Raw genomic sequence first — 21,791 nt, 5'->3', positions numbered from 1 at the left:
CCATGCTCCAGTTTTGCCATATAGAGGGAGAGGAATAAATACTCTCATGGTGCAGGAATTCAAATCATTTATTAAAAAAATAAAAAAAAGGTTGTATTGCACTTACAGGGATCAGCATGTATTGCATAGGAATTGCCCGTTAGCATTCCAGCTGAACGAAAATTATCTCAAACACCACCCAAGCTGTTTCGTCAGCCTACATCTGACATTTTCAGGGGCAACCCCCTTTTTTTTTATAATTCTAATGAAGATTTATTTGTTTACTCACTATGGTGATTTATGAAATGTAATTTATGATATAAGACCACAGTTCCTGTGTTTCTTTTCTCCTTACATTTAAAACTGTTCATGTTCGATTAAAATCTAACAGTAAAAGGTTATAGTATGAATATGGCAAAAAATAAAATTCTATCCTTAAAAATAAATAAAAAAAAAAAAAAAAAAGGGAGAAGCTCCAGTCTCCCCCAAAAAAAATAATTAAAAAATTAAATTGAAGCCTTGCATTTTCACAGCCAATTTCACACTGCGCATAATCCTACAGTCTTCTGGGCTCCGTGATGTGTCCTAGAAGGCTGCGAGGAAAGGGGTGGTGCTGAAAATCCACGGTGATCTGACCTGACCCCACATTCACCCAAAAAGTGGCCATTATTAAAGGGGGGGGATGCAAACAAGCAGAACGTTCCCCCCCTTTTGGGTGAAGTTCCGCTTTAATTTCTTGTACCATTTGGCAGATTTTTCCTAGGGTACACGCGTAGAGGATTTATGGCTCATTATGCACCCCAGTGTGTACCTACCTGGCTCCATATACATAGAAGCAGTAGATGTGGAAGGTCAGGAGGGCAATGATGTCAGAAAGGATGGACAGAGCTACAGTTAAACCCAGACAAGCAGACAGGCCGATGTACCAGAGAATCACTTCAATGAAGGGAGACATCAGGCGGATGTAACCTGTAAACAGTACAATGAAGTCATGCGTTAGAGCCAAGGCACATAGAGTTTCAGGGGTATCAGATTATTTATTGGAAGTGAGCTGGCTGGCAAGTGGTGTGAACAAGCAAGTCATAAGTAGCAGCCTGTGTATTCTATTACTAATATTTTAGTACAGAAAATACCTGATGAAATGTTAGGTCATATTGTAAATGGTGTAGAAAGAAAACACACCAGTAAGTACAGAAGTAAAACAGAGTCTAGCACTGACGGGAAGAGTGGTTTCTTATAAAGGAAAAACTTTTTGATCCCTTGGGATCTTCTACAAACTTACTTATCCAGAGGTGGATGTGATACATAAAGAATCTTCCCAGCACCTCATCCAAGGCTCGATTCATCTTCAGCCCAGCGGGAGCTCCCATCAGCCACTGCAGCAGCTCCTGGAGCTCTAGAGCTATTCGCTAAATAAAAAGCAATATAGTAAAATGCATTACATAGTACACAAATGTGAAATGGTAAAAACTAGGAAACTGAACATTTGCTTTAAGAAAACCTGGGATGCAAGTCTGCCACTGCTGTCTTGCTCCTGAACATGCGGTCTTTTTGATCTAATGTCTTCAATACTCCCTAAGCCACTGACAGTCATGTTGGTTTAACTGGCATTATGTTTGTTCCAGGTCATTCACTCCAAATACTGAAATGAGAGGATCAGCACAACTGGCAGGGAACTAGCATTTAGGACAGCAAGGGCAGGCTTCATCATTTTCTCAACACAGGTTTCCTTTAAATTAAAATAATAATAATAATAATAAATAAATAAATATTTTAAACAACAGTGCTGAAATGCATCACCTTGTGGGGCTTTCAGAAACCAGTGTTATCCTCCAAATCAATCCCAGAAATGCCCAGGCTGTATATAGGGCCCCAGGTTTTAGTCAGTTCAGGAATAAGCCCCATCCTCTGTTAAGTGTCAGAATTACAGTGGGCATTAGATACTCTGGTAGTTGACTGGTGATTGCTGGGAAGAGGGTGGATCAGGAGGGCCTCGGACTAATATATCTTTTAAGAATCAAAATAGATCTCCCACAGTGTTCCAAATATACTATATCACAATCTGTCCCTCTCCAAAAAATGTTGAAATACAATATTGCATTTAAAAGAGAAGTATGGGTTAACAAAAAAATAAATTATACTCACCTAGGTGCATCAATGCTGCACGTGTCCCCACACTGGCTCCAAGACCGCTGATCACTTAGTTCTCAGTGTTCTGTGAGCAGAGAGCTGGTGACTCTCACTCAGCGGCTCTCTGCTCTGCCCCCCAAGCACTCACTGGAGCACTGAGATGTGGAGGGGGAGGGAGCAGCTGGCTTGGGCTCTCCGCGGCTGGCTGAAGGTCTGAGCCAACTGTTGGTCCAAGCTTCTGCATGGATCCTAACCGTATGCTCGGGATCTTTCCACAGCCTGAATGGGTCACAGGAGTACAGGACGAACTGCACTCTTGTGATCCTCAGAAGTACAGCCAAAGGAGCTCTGGCCAAGCTTTCCTTTGAAAGTGAAACTATAGTTAGAAAATTAAGTCCTGCTAGATGACTTCAAGCTGGCCCCTTTTGCAGGTAAAGCTATGTAAAACATTTAAAAAAAAAGTACCAATACTGAAATGTACGGAAATACACTGTCTCGCCCTGCTCTGCAAATGCTCAGTTGCTCTCGGCACTTTACCGAAAATGTAAAAGCCAATCTGCTGACAGCTTAAAGATTTGCTGCTGCTCAGAGGCTCTGGGTTTCAACAAAATTGCAGCCTCCAACAAGAAGAAACAGTAACCATGCTAGAGGCAATTTACAACACACACTAATTTTGATAGCATAATTGATCATGTGGAATGTATGTTCCTTGCTAAAGAAGTTGTTATAGGAGTTCTGCTTTAAATATACCTCTTTGAAACAATATTATATTGAAATCCCTAAACTACATAAATAAATAGCACAGTCTGAACAAGATATCCAAACGCCAAAATTTTACAGTAAAACTGTCAATTCAACATCAACATCCAGTGCCATCACCCCAAGCACTACTACCCACAGCCCCAATTCCTGCTGCCACCCAGTTTAAATTGCAACTGTTTCAGGTATGGGGTAAGTTGTGACACTATCCCCCTACCCTCCCATAATGCAGCAGTTGATGCCTGAGAGGTAATTTCTAGGCCTGAGCCCTGTCACAAAAGTAGAAAGTGAATCTGGAGGCAGAAGGCATTCTTCGGACTTCAGAGTGGCTTGTCACCGCTTTCTCTTGCCTCACAAATTCCTAGTGTTTTCTGCACAAAAGTTTAGAAACTCTGCTGTGTACAGAGGGAAATTAAATTTCACGATTGAAATCTATAGTCAATTTTTATATACCTTGGGAAGCTGGCAGAAGATTCTATGATGCATGGTATCAGCATAAAAAAAAAAAAAAAAACACTTACATCAGCAACAGGGATAAGAGCATCAGCCATCTGACCTATGTGATTGCCCTGGTACAGCCAGCACATCAACAGAATGCCCAGAGTTACATCTACAAACAGCGACAGGAAAGTGTTGGCCTTTCTGTAAAGCAGAAATTATAGACAAACAATTAACACTGAGGTGGGAACACAATGGGGTTTATTTACTAAAGGCAAATCCACCATGCACTACAAATGCACTTGGAAGTGCAGTCGCTGTAGATCTGAGGGGAAGCTCTGCTGATTTCTATCATGTACAAGCAAAAATGCTGTTTGTTTTTTGTTTTTTTTCCTTTCTTTGTATATCCGCCTCAGATTTACAGCAACAGCACTTCCAAGTGTACAGTGGATTTGCCTTTAGTAAATAAACCTTAATAATTCCCTGAAGAAGCTTTTCATCCACTCGTATATAACATCGGATTTTAAAAGGAGAGCTTCATGGATTATATCATAAAAGACAGAATAAGGTAAGTGTTAAAAAAAAGAAACTTACATGTATGTTAAGCCAAACTTTTTTTCTTAGATAGAGTAGGGACAGATTGGAACCCCTGTCTAGTTTTCACTGCTTTCCATGGCTCCATTAGAGAGATTTATACTTACTTTCTGAAAATGGTTTCACCAGAAAGAAGAAAAATCTGCATCAGGGACACAGATATAAAATATTGCCTTACCCTACTCTACTAAAACGTATTTTTATTTTTTTGTTTGTGTTACTGTTGGAGGGTTCCCCTCAATTCTTGTCTGGTAAAACATTGTCAGCAGGACAGGAACACTAGGTTCACACCTTTAGAGTTTTTGCAGCCCGTGTTTGCGCAGGCACAGAAGCCCATTCATTTGAATGCCTTGTGCCTGTGTTTCCTCCCCAAAAAAAATAAAAAATAGGGGGGGGGGGGGGGGGGGGGCCATGCACCTTTTCAAATATGTGGCCGCAGGGAAATCACATGGTCTTTTTTACCATGTGATTTTGCTGCGGTTCCTGCATCTGCAAATACGCTGTGGGCTGAGCAGCATGAGGGTGCCATTCAGAATGAATGGCAACCCCGCGTGTCTCCTAAGAGCAGCGTGATTTGGCTGCAGGTGTGGGAACAGATGCAATTCCCGCACCCGCAGCCACACGCATTAGATGTGAACCCAGCCAAAGTGAGGGGAAAAATCACAAATTCCTGACAGGTGATCTACCCCTTCCCTGCTCTGACAAAAAAAAAAAAAAATGCTGTACTTTCCAAGATACAGCTTTCCTAAAACTGGGACCAGAACTCAGTAAACCCTTAACGCAAAGCTTTTGGTCCATGCACCCTCTACTTCTGGTATCTGTGTACAGCATAAGGTCTATGTGTATCTAAAGTGTATATTAAATTGTGTTTTTTTTTTCTATGGAATTAATCCCTTTCATTGGAAGCCTGTGGGGCCACCATTGCCGCAACTAACTCCATTTAGAAAACTGCAGGGACAAAAAGTAGACAGAGAATGTAATCAGTGAGCTTTTGGTGCTGCAATCCCAGCTTTAGGAGAACTGTATCTAGCAAAGGAGGACACCAAGGTAAGTGTAATTGATGCAACTCATTAAAGAAGAATTGCAGGTATGAATATTTTATACAAAGTTACATTGAGCCAGCTTGGGCCAATGTACCCATGTATATACGTTACCTGGAAAATCACCCTGAAAGCTGGAAATAACACAAAGCATTCTCCAATCTGAGAAGAAGTGAGGAGTTGACGTAACGCTTTCTACCTCGTCCAATCAAAGAATGCTTTGATTGCCGAGTGGCTGACCTCCTGTATTCACAATGCATCAGGCTGGCTGCTTGGCAAGGGACCCAGAAGATAGTGGCAATTACTAGAGTAGCGGTATCTATTTCAGTGATTTCCTGCTTACTGGGGGATCAGCCAAGCTGAACCAATGTAATTATGTATTAAAGTGGCTGTAAACCCCACTTTATTTTTACCTACAGGTAAGCCTCTAAACAAGGCTTACCTGTAGGTAAAATTAATATCTCCTAAACCTTCACCATTTAGGAGATATTCACCCTGCATGCAGCCGATGTCAGCGGCTCATGCGTTCCGAAAGTCCGGCATACCGGAACTTCAGAGCTTCTTGCCGAAACCGAGGGCTCCCACGTGCGGAAGTATGGTCATGATGGCTCTGGCCAATCACAGCGCGGGAGCCCGTGATCCCGGAACAAAGGACAGGAGAAGATGTTAGCCCTCTCAGCGATGACCAGGTGCCACGGAGAGGGGTTCATTCTAAGGTGAGTATTTCATAATGTGCTAGTATGCGATGCATACTAGCAACATTAAGTCTTTTTTTTTTTTGCAGGTTTTTTTTCCCCCCAGCGGTTTACAACTGCTTTTAATATATATATATATATATATATATATATATATATATATATATATATATATATATATATATATATATATATATATATAGCTGCAACTAACGATTATTTTCATAATCGATTAGTTGGCCGATTATTGTTTCGATTAATTGGTTAATAACCTTTAAAAAAAAAAAAAAAAAAAAAAAAAAAAAAAAAGTAGGTCAAATTGACTTTTATTGATTTTTGCGCACGTGATTTTACTACAATTTGCGTTTTTTTTTTTTGGCAGATTAAAAAAACACAAATTGGTGCAAAAATGCATTACATGCTTTTCTGCAGCTTCTCCGTTGAAGTATATTGAACCAATAAAGCACCATTTTGCGTTAAAATTCCCTGACCCTTTTACATGTGAACGTGTCCCATAGGAAACCATGTAAATGAACTGTAGTGCATTTCTGCAAAAAGCACCAATAAACACATAGATGTGAACCAGGTCTATTGCCCTGTACACATGGTTGGAAATTCAGACGGAAAAGTCCCATCGTAACGAACAAACGTCATCACGTTCCAAACGATCGAATTTTCCGTCAACTTTGTCTGACCGTGTGTATGCAACACCAGTTTAGGACAAAATCCATTGGGAAAAAAAAATCAGACGGATTTTGTTGTCGGAATGTCCGACCGTGTGTACAAGGCATAAGACGTTTAGTAACATAATGGGGTTAAAAAAACTAAAATGAGCCCTTTATAGTAGAAAAAAGCAGATAATCACTACTATAAGGGGTTCATTTTTTTTACTGTAGAACAGTGAAAGTAATATTTACAGTAGTGATTATTTGCTCTTTTTGTACTATAAAGGGCTAATTTTTTTTTAACCTCATTATGTTACTGGCCGATTAATTTCCAGAGAGACAGAGAGACAGAGAGAGAGAATTCATTTTTAACTTAACGCTTACCGCCTGCAATCCGTTTCAAACATAATTCCTGAAACACTCTTTTTAAAATGACATGATTCTATATGTACTATGTTCTACAATTCTTAACTTGAAGAGAGATAATGATTTCACAGTTCTTGGTGTCTAATGCTTCTCTCTCAAGTCTGGTGTGAGTAGCTGTGACACACAACAACAAGAAAAGGGCGCACCGACTTAGAACATTACCAAAATACATTTTATTTAGGAATAAAAACAAGTGTTATACGCACAAACATTGCAAGTGAGAACAATCGCCTTCCAGTCTATTGTAGTCAACCAATAGTGTGGGTAGACCAGGCAATGTCCAAGGCTCTGATGAAGAGGGTTCTCCCTAGAAATGCGTCAGCCATTACAGACATTGCCTGGTCTTCCCACGCTATTGGTAGACTACAGCAGACCAGAAGCACATATATGCTATGATATGTAAATACATGCCGTGAGTTTTTTTGAGTAAAACATTTGTCGTTTTTATTCCTAAATAAAATCTTATTTAGTAATGTGCTAGGTCGGTGCACCCTCTTCTTGTTGTTTTGCAGTCTATAAGGATACCCATTGTCCTAAGGGGGCACCAAGGTCACTGGCGCTGATAAAGAATCCATGTACTATGCACCTCTAAGCTTATCACTTGAGCGCAGGAGAGCAGCTTTTGGATTATTTTGTGAGTAAATGTGTCCATGACTGCAATCACAATTAGGAAATGGTAAGTCCAGCAGCCTTTTTATCATGCAAAGTTATGCACTTAACGATCATGACAAGAGAGAAGGAAAGGCAATTACAGTAGATGACAGGAGGCTGGCAGATGTGAAAAGCAGTCATTGACAGCACAAAGCAGGAAGGCAAGCAGCACATACCTCATGAAAGTCACATGGTCTTTAGCTTTTTCTGAGCTGCTGACCAGTCGAAGGTCTTCCAAACGTCTCCCCAGCTGTTCACAAGTAGACATCTTGTTCCACAGGTAAGAAAGAGGTTTCCCACTAAGAACTCTGCAGTAGAGGAGGAATAAAGTTCTTAATAAGACAACAAAGCCACTCCAGCACCCACAAGTGGCTGAGGTCCATCAGTGCCTAGTGAGATGTGTGATAAAGGCTGGCTAAAGGCAAGCAAAGGGCCCCATCCAGCCCCAGGGCCGCAGTTTGGTGACCAATACCATAGGCAATTTACATTTTCTTGTTGCTACACTTTTCATAAAAGTCGGAAATCAGTCATTACAGGCACAAGGCCAGCTACTGACATACACTATTACTGTAAGGACCCTACTTACACTTTCGAATGGGGCTGTCTGTGATTACATGTGGGAGACCTAGCAGCGACAGCTCCAGCACCAGAGCTCATCATTCGCAGATAATCACTCAATGAGCAATTACAGTTGAGCACCTAACGTTCAGCTTTCTCTTGTTTTTATTCGGACTGCCTCCTGCAGCTAATCAATGGGAACTCTTGCTGGGTCTCTCACAGGAAATCAAACTTGGCTGGTCCCTGCTGAACCAGACAAATTTCAATCCAGGTAGGGCCAGCTTTAGTGGGGAGAATTATAAAGCATCCTAACCAAATTACTGCTTTTCCAAAAAAAAAAAAAAAAAACACTTGCTCTTGGGCTATGACACGTGTCTCATTCCTTTTAATAAAGGTGGTGGAGGAAATTCTGCAGATAAATTTCCATCACATGACCTGTTAAGTCATGTGGCAGGCTCTCCTTTGACCCACAAATGTTTTCTGCAGTATTATGCACACACCACAGGACATCAGAGGCTCCATATTATGCTCCGTTTTAACTCTCACTAAGTGACAGCTGTTACTGTATTAAAAGGCGTATATCATTGACCAACACTATTTTAACTAGCATTGGACCACATCAGACTGCTGCTCTTACTATGAGGGCTAAAGGCAGAGCAACAAACATTTATTTTCATGTTATGTGGCATTAGCACTACTGGACCCCAAACAAGGCCTATTACTATGGTCATGTGTCAAACCTCTGAAGACCATTAGAACTCGCCTCTTACCTGAGATTACATATGCTGGTGATCAGTGAGACAATAAAGTAGATTACAGCACACAATGGCACAGATGCCTGCTTGCTCAGTTCCACAATAATACTGGCCTCCACCCCTTCAGACTGCCAGTGCGTTAAGTTCACCGGCTCCTCATCATACTTGTCCTTCGCAAAGAGTGGCTGGTTCTTGGCCACAGTATCAAACACTGCAGTGATCTCAGAATATTCAGACGCAGAATGTAACTCGGACAGCATCAGCTTCCTCTGGTCATAGTACACCAAGATTACATCCTCCAACTCTTCGCCTTCCTTCCTCTCTACCTTGCAATCCAAGAACTTGCTGGAAGCCTCCCGAGAGGTCCGCAGCCAAGGCTGGTGAATGAAGATACTGCCCAGTTCTCCCAGGAAATTATCCATCTTCTCATCCTTGTCCTTGTCCTTCTTGCTGTGGCTCCACGTCCCTATTACAGAAAGGCTCAGCCCAGTCTTCTTTTCCATCTGGCTCACATAGCGCCTCACACTGGCTGGGATGAAAGGAAAATGCAGTGTGGCCAGTACTACAGCAGACCTGTGCTCTGCCATCCAGCGTCCAATAAGTAGACCGTTTTCTGCTGCCGAACAGCAGCTGGGGAAGAAGATCTTAATAGCCATATTGACTGCAAACAGAAGAAGTCAGGTAAATCAATGCAAACTGCCCTTTTTCAGATGTACATTTTACATATCAACAATTATTTGGATTAATTCAAGGGAACCTGTTATGTGTTAACAAGCCTCCTAATTTCAGTTGCTAGAAAAAGTACATGCCTACGGCAAACATAAGGACACAGAGCAAGAAGCCAGCATTAACTTGCATGCATGCGACCAGAACATTACAGCCCACCTTGTTCCTGGCAAAGGAGAGCAGAGATGGATCTGTCTGCACTACAGGAAAGCATGCACCAGACTGTCAGAACCAATGAGGATTGTTATAACAGGTTCTTTAAAGCGGAGGTCTGCCCACTGCTTTAAAAATGAAAAGCCAGCAGCTGCACATACTGCAGCTGTGGACTTTTAATAATAGGACACTTACCTGTCCTGGAGTCCAGCGATGCGATGCCAATCCTCTTCCAGCTTGAATAACACACAGTGTCATTCTACCACCAATAAGAGTAGACTGTCAAAGACACACCCCCTAGGGGGGCATCATCATGCAGACTGGGCACATAGTTGCAAGGTAAAGAGAATGCCACTTACATGTCACAACATGAGTGCAGTGCAATGCTCTGCAGCAATATAGATTGCCCATCACTGACGCTGGAGAAGAGGAGGAAGGTCCTTAGCTTGTCATGTGACCAGCCATAAGGAAGCTGGAATTATGGTGTATGCTAAAACGAATTTACATTTTGATAAAGGAAGAGGACTGGGGGGGGTGTATGAGACTGGGATCACTTCCCAGTTTAAAGTTGAGCTTGAAGCACAATTGAACTTTCAGTTTAAATTAACTAAATACCCCTAGGTACAAAAAAAAAAAAAAACATAGATGTGCAGTCTTACCATTTGTTTCCCATAGTGGAAAAGCCTGTCCCCTGCCACCATGCTCTCTATAGAGAGTAGGCTTCAGGGGTTTGACATGCCACCCCTGCTGAGTCAGAACTAGAATTCTCCAATCAGAGGGGACCCTGAGCTTTACTGATTGCAGAGTGCTTTGCAAAGCGTCTTTGGACCTTAAACCACTGCAGAGAGACCACTGCTTCCCCACAGACAAGGGTTCCATTCAGCAACTTCCACTTTATAGCAGAACTATACTCACCTCTACTCCAGTTGTGTAGTGTCCATTTGTTCTTTCCCTGGCCACTGACACCTTCAGCCAGTCTTCTGATCTTCAGGCATTTTGACCAGTTGGACTGACATGAAATCGCTTCTGCACAAGTGTTGGAGATCATTTATCTTGGCAGATACAGAAATTGTACATTGAGCAGCCTATGTGCACCTCAGTGTACATTGCAAACAGGCAGGTAAGAATACTTAAGTCCAGAAGAGACATAAGGCTCAATTCAAAAAACGAACACACCAGGGTTTGGATGGTTAAGGCAGATCTTTACTTACCTCTTCTTCAATGGTACCCATCCCTCACCTACATCCTCTTCTGGGTGCCAGTCTTCATCCAATGGCACAGGAAGACATCATTCCAGTGCATTTGCACGAGTCAGTCATCTGGGCACACAGGGACCATGCTGGTGATGTTAGCTGAGTATGTGGAGCTCAGTTTACATGCCAGAGAATGCTGGGAGCAGCAGGTAGATGTATTTTATTGCAAAAGAGGCATTGCATGTCTCTTCTGCAATAAAAAGCCTGGCTGCTCACAGTTTGTTCTGCTTTAGGCCCCATTCACATGGGACCGCCTGTCGTTTTTTTAGGCGGACCTGATCGGCCGCTCCATTCGCCTCTATGGATCGGCGGATGTCAGTGCTGACTAGGGCTGAAACAACTAATCGATTAATCGACAACTAATCGATTATGGAATTAATCGATTACTATTTTCATAATCGATTAATCGGCCAGTAACAACATGGGGTTAAAGTTAAGTCTGATGATATTTACTAGATTGACCCTTTAATAGTATATCTCTTCTCTAATAGCATATACACTATATCATTCCTCAAATAGTATATACAGTATATCTCCGCTAATAGTTTATACAGTATATCTCCGCTAATAGTTTATACAGTATATCTCCGCTAATAGTTTATACAGTATATCTCCGCTAATAGTTTATACAGTATATCTCCGCTAATAGTTTATACAGTATATCTCCGCTAATAGTTTATACAGTATATCTCCGCTAATAGTTTATACAGTATATCTCCGCTAATAGTTTATACAGTATATCTCCGCTAATAGTTTATACAGTATATCCCCTCTAATAGTATATACAGTATATAGCCTCTAATAGTATATACAGTATATAGCCTCTAATAGTATATACAGTATATCTCTTCTAATAGTACTGGTATATACAGCATCTCTCTCCTATAATATTATATACAGTATATCTCTTCTGTCTGTAATTTTCAGAGTGGATTTGATATTTTGCTCCCTAACCATATAGTTGGTTATTTATAATTACTACTGCATAGAGATCTTTAAGAATAAATTGCCCTTTTTTTAAAACTTTACATATTAACTAAATTATACACCACACTTTTTTTTTTTTTTTTTTAAAGGTTATTAACCGATTAATCGAAACAATAAATCGGCCAACTAATCGATTATGAAAATAATCGTTAGTTGCAGCCCTAGTGCTGACATGTCCGCTGACCTCCACCGATATCCGATCAGTGAAATCCAGAGCCATTTTCCATCCGTCTAGAGGATCGGATAGGATGGAATCAAACAAAAACAGACAGGCTGTCCGTTTTCATCCGATCTCCCATAAAGGAGAGCGGGACTTTGACAGGTCTGTCCCCACACAGTGAGTGGAGATGGACCCATCATACACATGCTCAGCAGACCGATCCCCCTATGAGCAAGCGGAATCAATATAACGGACAAGTCAATGTGAAAGGACCCTTCATTTAAAATAAAGTGGCAGTTATTTTCAGTTAAAGCGTTTGTTACCCCAACACATCATATTATTGATATGTACCTGCTGTATCATGTACTTGTAAGAGAAAGGATGTCGTTCTCTTTGTATTGCTTCCTTTGTGTGAAATCCCTGGTGTTCTTGTCAGTCCCTCTGATTTCCCAGTAAAAACTGACCACACTAAGCATGAGACCATAGCGTGGTCAGCTCTCTAGCTATGCTGGGAACTTAGTGTGCTCTCCTCCAATGATCAGACTTGTCCTGATACAACCCCCCCCATGCATCCTCTGCACAGCCATTCACTGAGAAGCTCAGTGTGCTGCTGGTCTTCCTCCCCCAGCTCTTATGCACCTGAGAACAGAGGGAATGTGATTATTTATGTTTTTTATAACTATAAACAAATGTTTGGCCTTTCATTTCTATTTTAAACCCAATGGGTTGTTTTTACAAGGTGATCATTAACAATCACTTTAAGTCCAATGAGATTTAAGTGATAGCCATGTGGCTAAAATAAAGATACTTATCCTTTATTCTTGTGTAAATGCTTTGTGAATAGAGTCGATTAAGTGTTTCTTCTACATTAAAAAGCCTGCCTGTTCACAAACAGTTTTTGTTTTTTGTAAGTGGCACTTTAAAGGGGAACTTTACCCATAACAACTTGTTAACAAAATAATGTTCTTTAGCAAGGAACAGCCATTTCACATTAATAATTATGTTACCAAAATTTGTGAAATGTAACTGTCACACCGCCTGTGACCTCAAGCAAACCATCCAATGTCTGGTGTCATAACTGATCACATGTGCAGCATCATGGCAGGTGCAGTTCAAAGAGGCCAAGATGGCAGCTTCCTTGGCTGATAACTGAGGCACCTTTCACACTGGGGGCATACGGGTGCCGGCGGGAAAACTGCGCTATTTTTAGCACCGCTTTACCGTCGTTTCAGCTGCGGTATTCGGCCCCTAGCGGCGCGGTTTTACCCCCCTGCTAGCAGCCAAGAAAGGGTTAAAACTACCACAAAGCACTGCTGCAGCGGCGCTTTGCCGACGGTATAGCTGCGCTGCCCCATTCTTTTCAACGTGCAGGAGCGGTATACACACCACTCCAAAGATGCTGCTAGCAGGACTTTTTTTACCGTGCTGCCAGCACATCATTCCAGTGTGAAAGCACTCTGTCTTTCACACTGGAGCGTGAGGAGCGCCTCTTTCAGGGCGCTTTGCAGACACTATTTTTAATGCTGTAGCGCCTGCAAAGCACCCCAGTGTGAAAGGGGTCTAAGGATTAGCTCAGGCATGTTCGCACAGCTCACGTGCAGAGCCCACCAGGAAGTCGGCACAACGCTGCGCTAATCACAGGCAGCGAGACATTGTCCCTATGTGCGGCTGCAGAGATAGGGAAATCTCACTGCCTGTGATTAGTACAGCGCAGTGCTGACTGCCTGGTGGGCTCTGCACGTGGGCTGTGCGAACTCGCCAGAGCTCACCCTTACCCATCATCAAACAATCATACGACACGACTGTGCTGCTGCCCATGCACACAATTTGAGGCTGATGTCAACCCATTATTGACTGCAAAAACTGCCAAATAATGCAGCAGCCTGCCGTCAACAAATTATACATGACGGTATGATGGTGGTGTGTGTGTGTGTGTGTGTGTGTGTGTGTGTGTGTCTGCATTAATTTGCTCATTCTTGCAATTGAAAGTTGGTTAATCTGCCTGTAAGGCCAATTTAACACCAGGGCAGTGAGAGCGTGGGCGGCAAAGTGCCACCAGTTTTAGCGGTGCTTTTCAGCCGCTAGCGGGCACTTTTAACCCCTGCTAGTGGCCAAAGAAGGGGTTAATACCGCCCATGTAGCGCAGCCCCAAAATATTGCCTGTACCTCGCTCCCGCACCGCCCCAAAGATGCTGCTTACAGGACTTTTTCTAGCGTCCTGCAAGCACACCGCTCGGGCTTTCACACTGGAGTGACAGGAGATGCACTTTGCAGGCGATATTTTTATCGCTAAAACACCTCAGTGTGAAAGTAGCCTAAGTGATTGTGTGTGTCCAGCATTGCAATACATGCAAGACCTGACAATCAGGTCCTGTGTGGAATGCAGCTCTGCATAATAAATGCCACGACTTGCTGGAACATGTAGTTCCCCAGCTACAGATTTCCCCCCCTCCTGCAGTTCAGTAAGTAGTACTCCCGTGCACATAAAGTCCCCCCTCACCTGAGCTCACAGGACGCCCGGCCTCTCCTCTCTGCACTGGCACATCCCCGTCCAGCCACTCTAAAGGTTAATTAGTGCTATAAAGAGGTCACTGGCCCTGCAGGCTGACATTTTCATCCATTTCCGGTTTCTCCACTTCCGTAACTAAGGGACGCGGTCCCGTGTCTAAAGTGTCCGGGGGAAAGTACGCACCGTGTCTCTTGGTTCCGGGAGAAAGGATGGCTGAAGACACTTTTGTGCCTCTGAGTATAGGATAGGGCAGCAACAACAAATAAACGAGTGTTTCTATAATGATGTCTGCCTTTGTATTGGGGGGATTCTAAATTTTGTGAGCAAAAGATCATTATATTATCCTCAGTAGGGGGTTATAAAGAGGTACTGTCACATGTCCAATATGGGTGAGTTGACAGTGCCACTGCCTCCTAATAGCCAACCACTCCCAGCAAGGTAAACACACTGACAACCCCATATCTCCCAACTTTATGAGATGGGAATGAGGGACACCCATCAGCAAAAGTATGCAGACATTTGACACACTGCTTGCCACGCCCCCTTGAAGGCGAATTATACAAAAAACAAGATTGGTGCCTTTTTTACCACTATTATTCCTTTATATTGGCTTTTGGAATTTACAAATGCAGCAATTTAGAAATCAGATGAAAGGTTTAGCACTGGGAAACCCTTTTTGATAGATAAAAAGTGCATTTTATATACAACTCTATAGATCAGACCAAAATGAGGGACAAATGAGGTGGAATAAGGGACAGAGGGACATTGCTACAAATCAGGGACAGTTGGAAGCTATGCAACCCAATGCAGGAGTCGACCCTGAGTAAACTCCGGTGTTGGATGGTGTCAGAGCTGCATGACAGACATTGCCCTGACATGATGTAAACATAACAGCAGTGCCGCTGTTCTGTCAGATTATCAAATCCATCAGATCAGTGAACGGAAAGTGACGTTCCGTCAGCTGCACAATGCGTTCCACCGCTACCAGGTTTGCTAATCTGATAGAACACCTGCAGTCAGAAGGCAGCAGCGGACATCTTGCTACACACAGCCAAGTCTTGAATTTCAGAGTAATTTTAGCAATAAAGTGAGCGTATATAAATAAATATAGTATATTGACATCTGTAATGTTTAATTTTGAAAGCCTAAATGTTTTGCGCCTAGCAGTGCGGGGTGTACCAACATGGCCTCCGCCACCTTCCTGCTGACGTCCAGCTTCTTTCAAAATGTAACATCAAAACAGCATCACGGATGTCAATATACTATACTTATTTACATTCGCTCACGTTATTGCTAAAAAATTACTCTGAAATTCAAGACGTAGTTTTACTCAAGGAAAACAGTGGATTTTCCTTGAGTAAATAACCCCCATGGATTGTAAACACTGTAACTTTTGCGCAAACCAATCAATATACGCTTATTGGGATTTTTTTGACAAAAATATGTAGCGGAATAAATATTGGCCTAAATTGATGAAGAAATTCGATCTTTTTACATTTTTTCATTGGATATGTTTTATAGCAGAAAGTAAAAAATATGGGGGTTGATTTACTAAAGGGAAATCCACTCTGCACTACAAGTGCACTTGTAAATGCAGTCGCTGTAGATCGCTGTAGATCTGAGGGGAAGGTCTGAAATTAGGGGAAGCTCTGCTGATTTTATCATCCAATCATGTGCAAGCAAAAATGCTGTTTTTTATTTTCCTTGCATGTCCCTCTCAGATCTACAACGACTGCACTTGAAAGTCCACTTTCAGTGCAAAGCTAATTTGCCTTTCATAAATAACCCCCTATGGGATTTTTTTTTAAAATTGTAATATTTTTTTTAGTAATGGCAGAGATCAGCGACTTATAGCACGACTGCAATATTGCAGCAGACAGTCGGGACACTAACTGACACTTTTGACACTTTTTGGGGACCAGTGACACTAATACAGTGATCAGTTCTAAAAACATGCACTGTCACTTTACTAATGACACTGGCTGGGAAGGGTTTAACATCAGGGGCGATCAAAGGGTTAACTGTGTGCCTAGCCTGTGATTCAGTGTAGTGGGGGAGGTGATTTTACTGGTGGAAGGTCAGGGGTTGGGAGTACGTAAGGCGGAGCATCAGGGGTCAGGAGTATGCAATGAATCAGTGTTCATGCTTTAAAGGAATACAGGATCCATGCCTTCTGTAGTAACAGAACAGCATTCTGCCTTGTTTACATAGGAAGACTGCCGTTCTTCCTGTGTCCTGAAGCAGCGGTGTGTGTTGGCAGACATCTAGCCCGCCGTACTCGCATATCAGCTCCAGCTCTGTATGGGCTGCCGGTGACGCGTGTACGCCCCTGACCCGGAAGTGTCAGATCACATATGGTTATTTACGAAAAGGCAAATCCACTTTGCACTGAAAGTGGACTTGGAAGTGCAGTCTCTCTAAATCTAAGGGGTAGATCTGAAATGAGGTGAAGATCTGCTGATTTTATCATCCAATCATGTGCAAGCTAAAATGCTGTTTTTTTTAATTTTCCTTGCATGTCCCCCTCGGATCTACAGCGACTTTACTTCCAAGTGTACTTGTAGTACAAAGTGGATTTTCCTTTAGTAAATAACCCCCTAGGTATGTGATCTGGCACATAGCGGCCGCAATGCCGCAGTATATGTACGGTGGGCGGTCCGCAACGCCCTGCCAGGTTTTCATTATTGCTGTCAGTGCCCTTGCTCAGAGATTCAAACTCTTTCTTCTTGTGACCACTGTCACCGCTACAGAAAGTGAAGAGAAATTGTGGGAAAATGATCTCCCCAGTCGCGATTGCCAAATGCAAACAATTACCCTGAATGGGGCTGGGTTTTAAAGGGGTTAAAACAGGTGGTATAGAGGCTGAAAGCAATAGAAGGTACTTATTTTAGTGTCACTTATTATAGGGACGTTGGTGTTTGACTGGAATCAGCAATACATTTTGAAAGCAAAAGAACAAAAAATAACTTAGATTTTGGGGTCAGTAGCCCTTGTCAACATATATATGTTTTTTGCATACATGTAATAACGGTAATATGTACAGACTCACAGATACACATACACACACACATATATATAATATACATTTTAAATACTTACAAACTGCTGGTAACGTCAGAACAGGCTTTGACTCCTGATAACACTGGCTGATAATGGTCCCCTCCTACTGACTTTAATGCCGCTAAGAAACCGCCCAGTTTAGTGTTGATGGTGTCAATATGGTGTAGAGATAAGTGAAGGGGTAAGCCTCTAATTTAGAGGAATGTGGGTTGGGCTCCTAGTCCTATTCTTCCTACCACAAACATTACAAGGGTTTATTGGAAAGAGTGGTTGTAAACCCTTACATATACCCAGTGAAGGGACTAACCTCCTGTGATACAAATCCTCCTACATGTATCTGTCTATCTGCAGTCTTCACTTTTCTACATCTGTTCAAAGTGCTGAATTATAAAGCTTGTCTGAGAGTTCAGAAAAAAGGGGGCGGAAGGCTGAAATTACACTCTGCAGAGCTCAGTGGGGAGAGCGCTGAGAGCTGATTGGAGGGAACAGAGCTAAGGTTGCATTCACACCTGAGCGTAGCATCTTTGAGTGTTTTTGCAGTGTTTTTTTTGCACGTTTTTATGCATGATTTTGGTGCGTTTTTATGCGTGACTTGCATGTTTTTATACAGCATTTTTGAGCTTTGGCATTTTTTTATTAGCCAATAGAGAAAACTATTATCTTTTGCATCATTTGTTGCTATGTATTTCATCTTTTTTTAGCGTTTTCATTCTTTTTTTTTTTAATAATTATTATTATAAAAAAAAAATCGTTAGGGTAAGGGGTTAGAGTTAAGGTTAGGTTAGGATTAAGAGTTGGGGTTAGGGTTATTTATTATTTATTTATTTTTTGTTAGGGTTAAGGTGTTAATTAACAACTAATAATAATAATAATAATACAAATAATAATAATAATACATGAATAAATAAATGTAAAATAAATACACAAATAAATAAAAATCATAAATAAATTCAATAAATGAATACTAAGTAATAATAAATAAATAATTAACCCCTAACCTTGACTCCTAACCCTTAATAAAATACATATATAATACCTAAACTTATTATTATTATTTTTATTATTATTATTATTATTAATATTATTACATATCTTTAATATATTTTATTTATGATTATTTTTAGTAATTTGTGTATTTATATTACATTTATTTATTCATATATTATTACTATCTTATTTTTTTAATTTTTTCATTTGAGCAGAAAGTTGTGAGAATGGCGAGTTTCCATTCATTTCTATAAGAATAAAAATGCGCCAAAACGCTCAAATCTGCCTGACTCGAGCTACATAAAAAGCTCCAGAACTTTTTTGAGCTTCAGGCGACTTGGAATGGAGATGTGAACCATCTCCATAGAGAAAAATAAAAAAATGTCTCCTCTAGCATTTTGGAGCTTCAAGCTACAAAACACTGAGGTATGTAAATGGAGTTCAAGGCAGTCAATCTGCTGGAGGTCCCTTCCCTGTCCTCTTTTTCTCTTGGTGGCTGGAAAAATTATCAGAAGGGATTCATGCTAATAGCAGAGGAACTAAGCAGCAGACAGAAATTACACTTAGGTTCCATTCACACTCCAAAGTCACACGATGTCCAGTGTGACTTTGAAGCGCAACTTTGATGTCACATTGAGTGCGACTTTGATCTGACGTAACACACTATGGACCTAATTCGTATCAAAAGTCACATCAAAGTAGTGCAGGCACCTTTTTAAAATTGCTGTGACTTTAAGTTGCACTGATCTGAACGGGTGCCATTAAAAAGAATGGACTGTGACTTGTCATGTCCGAAGTCGCAGGTAGGCAGGTAACCTTCTATATGTATAGTTAGGACCCGGCTGCACAGGTTGGGAGGGTTTAATGCTTGTGCCACCTTTCCTTGTGTGTTTGCGGGCTTTCCTCTGGGGTCTAAACTCCCATTTGAGTGATATAAAAGGAAGAGACCTCAATCCTAGGAAGGGAGGAACCTAGAACAAATGAGGGAGCCTAGATTAAAGTTCATGTATGTGTAAAGGCAGGCATCCCAATATGTTTGGCAATATAGTGTATATGTAAAGTGCTGTGTAAATTGATGATGCTATATAAGTTCCAATAATATAAATACATACGTGACTGTGTTACACATAGCAGATTGCAAGCTTACATTCTTTGTATTGTAGGTTAGAAATTGGAACCAGGCATCTGATTGGTTGCTTCTAACAATCCCATCACATTTGGATTTGATATTGGATCTTTCATTATTTTGCCACAATGTCCCATTTGAAAATAATGATGTGACATGTTTCCAGCTTCACCTAATTTGAAAAAATCCACATCAAATAGATTTTGCGAATGTTTTTGATTGCTTCTGTAAAGACTTTCAAATTTCTTCTACAGTTTGTAAACCTAATCCTTTTCTATATGTCAGAAGTTCATTGCCCCTGGAACATCAAGTTTGTCTGCTGCAATAGAAAATTAAATATAAATTTGTTACAGTATCAAGCATTGGGTTGGTTGTATAGAAATTTTCATCATCTTGTTATGTTTGTTCCATTTGAGAATTATGGAATTTTATCTTCCCAGCTACATCTGCTATTGAAAATTTCAAGACAACTAGGAGACAATGTATATTGTGAAACAAGAGTTTTTTGTCCTTCGAGACCCTACCTGTTCCCGTAGCAATGTCTCTCCAATAATGGTTTCTAAGTTTTATATGGCACAATAAGTCTCATCGTATTGTGAGATCCGTAATATTTTCCCTTCGTACTCGTGGGGGTCTTGGACAACTGGCATTGTCAAGTATTATTATGCTACCCACCTACGCACCATTGCCTCCTGGTCAACCTAATACACTCCCAATAGATCGTCAAAAATTGAATGGGGCTCCCTTTATCCTGTACACCCTTGCTCTCTGGTATGATCCCCGTTAAAACGTATGTGCTTAGGACCTATGCTATTTACTATGCAGGTTTGGCAAAGTACCTATTAGAAGTACTCTTTCTCTTCACCATGTTCCCCTCTCACAAATGTTCTCTTCAACCCTCTTATCCCCAATAGCATCTCCTAAGGGCGTATAACAAGCTGGTCCCAGGCCACATTATTTCAGCTTCGTAATTGTGTGAACCCGGTTACTCGCAAGTTGCTTTCCTTTGGAGAATTAAAATCCAAATATGATATACCCAAACAAATGCACTACTCATATCTCCAAATTTGACATCTTTTCTCCTCTTTATCTCTGTTGTGTAACCTAGATAAATCCACTATATTTGAATATACTTGTGCCCAGGGACCTTATCAACGCCAATTATTCTCATCTATTTACAAAATCTTACATGAAACCACCTCACTTGATACAGACCTTGATTCTTATATGTGCAAGTGGTCACATCTCTTCCAAAGACCCATACCTTTACCCTGTTGGAATAAGATTTGGACATCTATATCCAAATCATCCAGATGTGTGGTGCAGAGAGAGACTGTCAAACTATTAATGTTTTGGTACAGAACCCCTGAAGTGCTCCATCACTGTGATTCTTCTTTTTCTCTGTTATGTTGTCGTGGCGGCACTGACATTGGGTCTCTTTTGCATATTTTTTGGCAACGCTCCCTAATACAAGCTTTTTGGGCTAAGGTGATGTCTACCCTCCAAAGCTTGCTGAAAGTATCATTACTATTATACCCATTACACTATCGACTGGGTCTTCCCTTTCCTGGGTTACAAAAGTCAGTAAAACTGTTTATCTCCTATATTCTATTGGCTGCTTGTAGGGTTATCATATTATATCGTGCTGGTTATCAAAGAAACCTCCCCCCTACTCCCTGTTTCTCCAAACTATCTCTGAGTTACACGGAATGGAGTATTTCACTGCAACTGCCAAACGCTACCACAATTTGACAAAATCTGGCAAACTTGAGATCAATCCGAGTATAGTACTCCGCTTGCTCTGCCCTAATATGTTACTTTATCAATGTTTATCCATCCTGTTTGGTATCAACTTCTTACAGCAAAATGTCTCATTATTGTATTTCTTTTATTATTTTGATTATTTTGACCTTCTTCTATTATATGCTTTGGCCTGTCTTTGAAAGTTAAGCAGCTGATTAGGTCTATTTTTTTTAGTTTTTTTCCTTTATCTTTTTATTGACAGATGCACACAAGATGAAAATTACATGTAGATAGTTAAGTGGCCATGCTATATCACAGTAAGGGTGATAACATTCAGTGTAAATACCACAATCTGACAATTTCTGCCCATGAGACTGAAACAAGGCAGTTTTGTGCC

General features: G+C 41.2%; 1 protein-coding gene across 3 annotated transcripts in view; it reads right to left on the bottom strand.

Moving 5' to 3' along the window:
• PIGQ (phosphatidylinositol glycan anchor biosynthesis class Q) overlaps positions 1-21,791 on the bottom strand; it is a 50,706-nt gene that overhangs the window by 18,686 nt on the left and 10,229 nt on the right. The window contains exons 1-6 of one of the 3 annotated variants that reach the window (XM_077449312.1): positions 17,578-17,618; positions 8,706-9,351; positions 7,554-7,685; positions 3,390-3,510; positions 1,262-1,388; positions 795-948 (exon numbers count right to left, since the gene is read on the bottom strand). In XM_077449312.1, coding sequence (XP_077305438.1) covers positions 795-948; positions 1,262-1,388; positions 3,390-3,510; positions 7,554-7,685; positions 8,706-9,346 — 1,175 coding nt within the window. In that variant the 5' untranslated portion in view covers positions 9,347-9,351; positions 17,578-17,618. Of the gene's footprint in view, positions 1-794; positions 949-1,261; positions 1,389-3,389; positions 3,511-7,553; positions 7,686-8,705; positions 9,352-14,469; positions 14,630-17,577; positions 17,619-21,791 lie in introns of those variants that run through there. The other 2 variants (XM_077449311.1, XM_077449313.1) reach the window with 2 other exon arrangements.

Source organism: Lithobates pipiens, unplaced genomic scaffold (genome assembly GCF_037356315.1).
Source record: "Lithobates pipiens isolate NorthernLeopardFrog02 unplaced genomic scaffold, aLitPip1_a1.2 Scaffold_22, whole genome shotgun sequence".
Taxonomy (NCBI): Eukaryota; Metazoa; Chordata; class Amphibia; order Anura; family Ranidae; genus Lithobates; species Lithobates pipiens.
The sequence above is the reverse complement of the archived record's forward strand: the minus strand, read 5'-3'. Positions and strand labels throughout refer to the sequence as shown.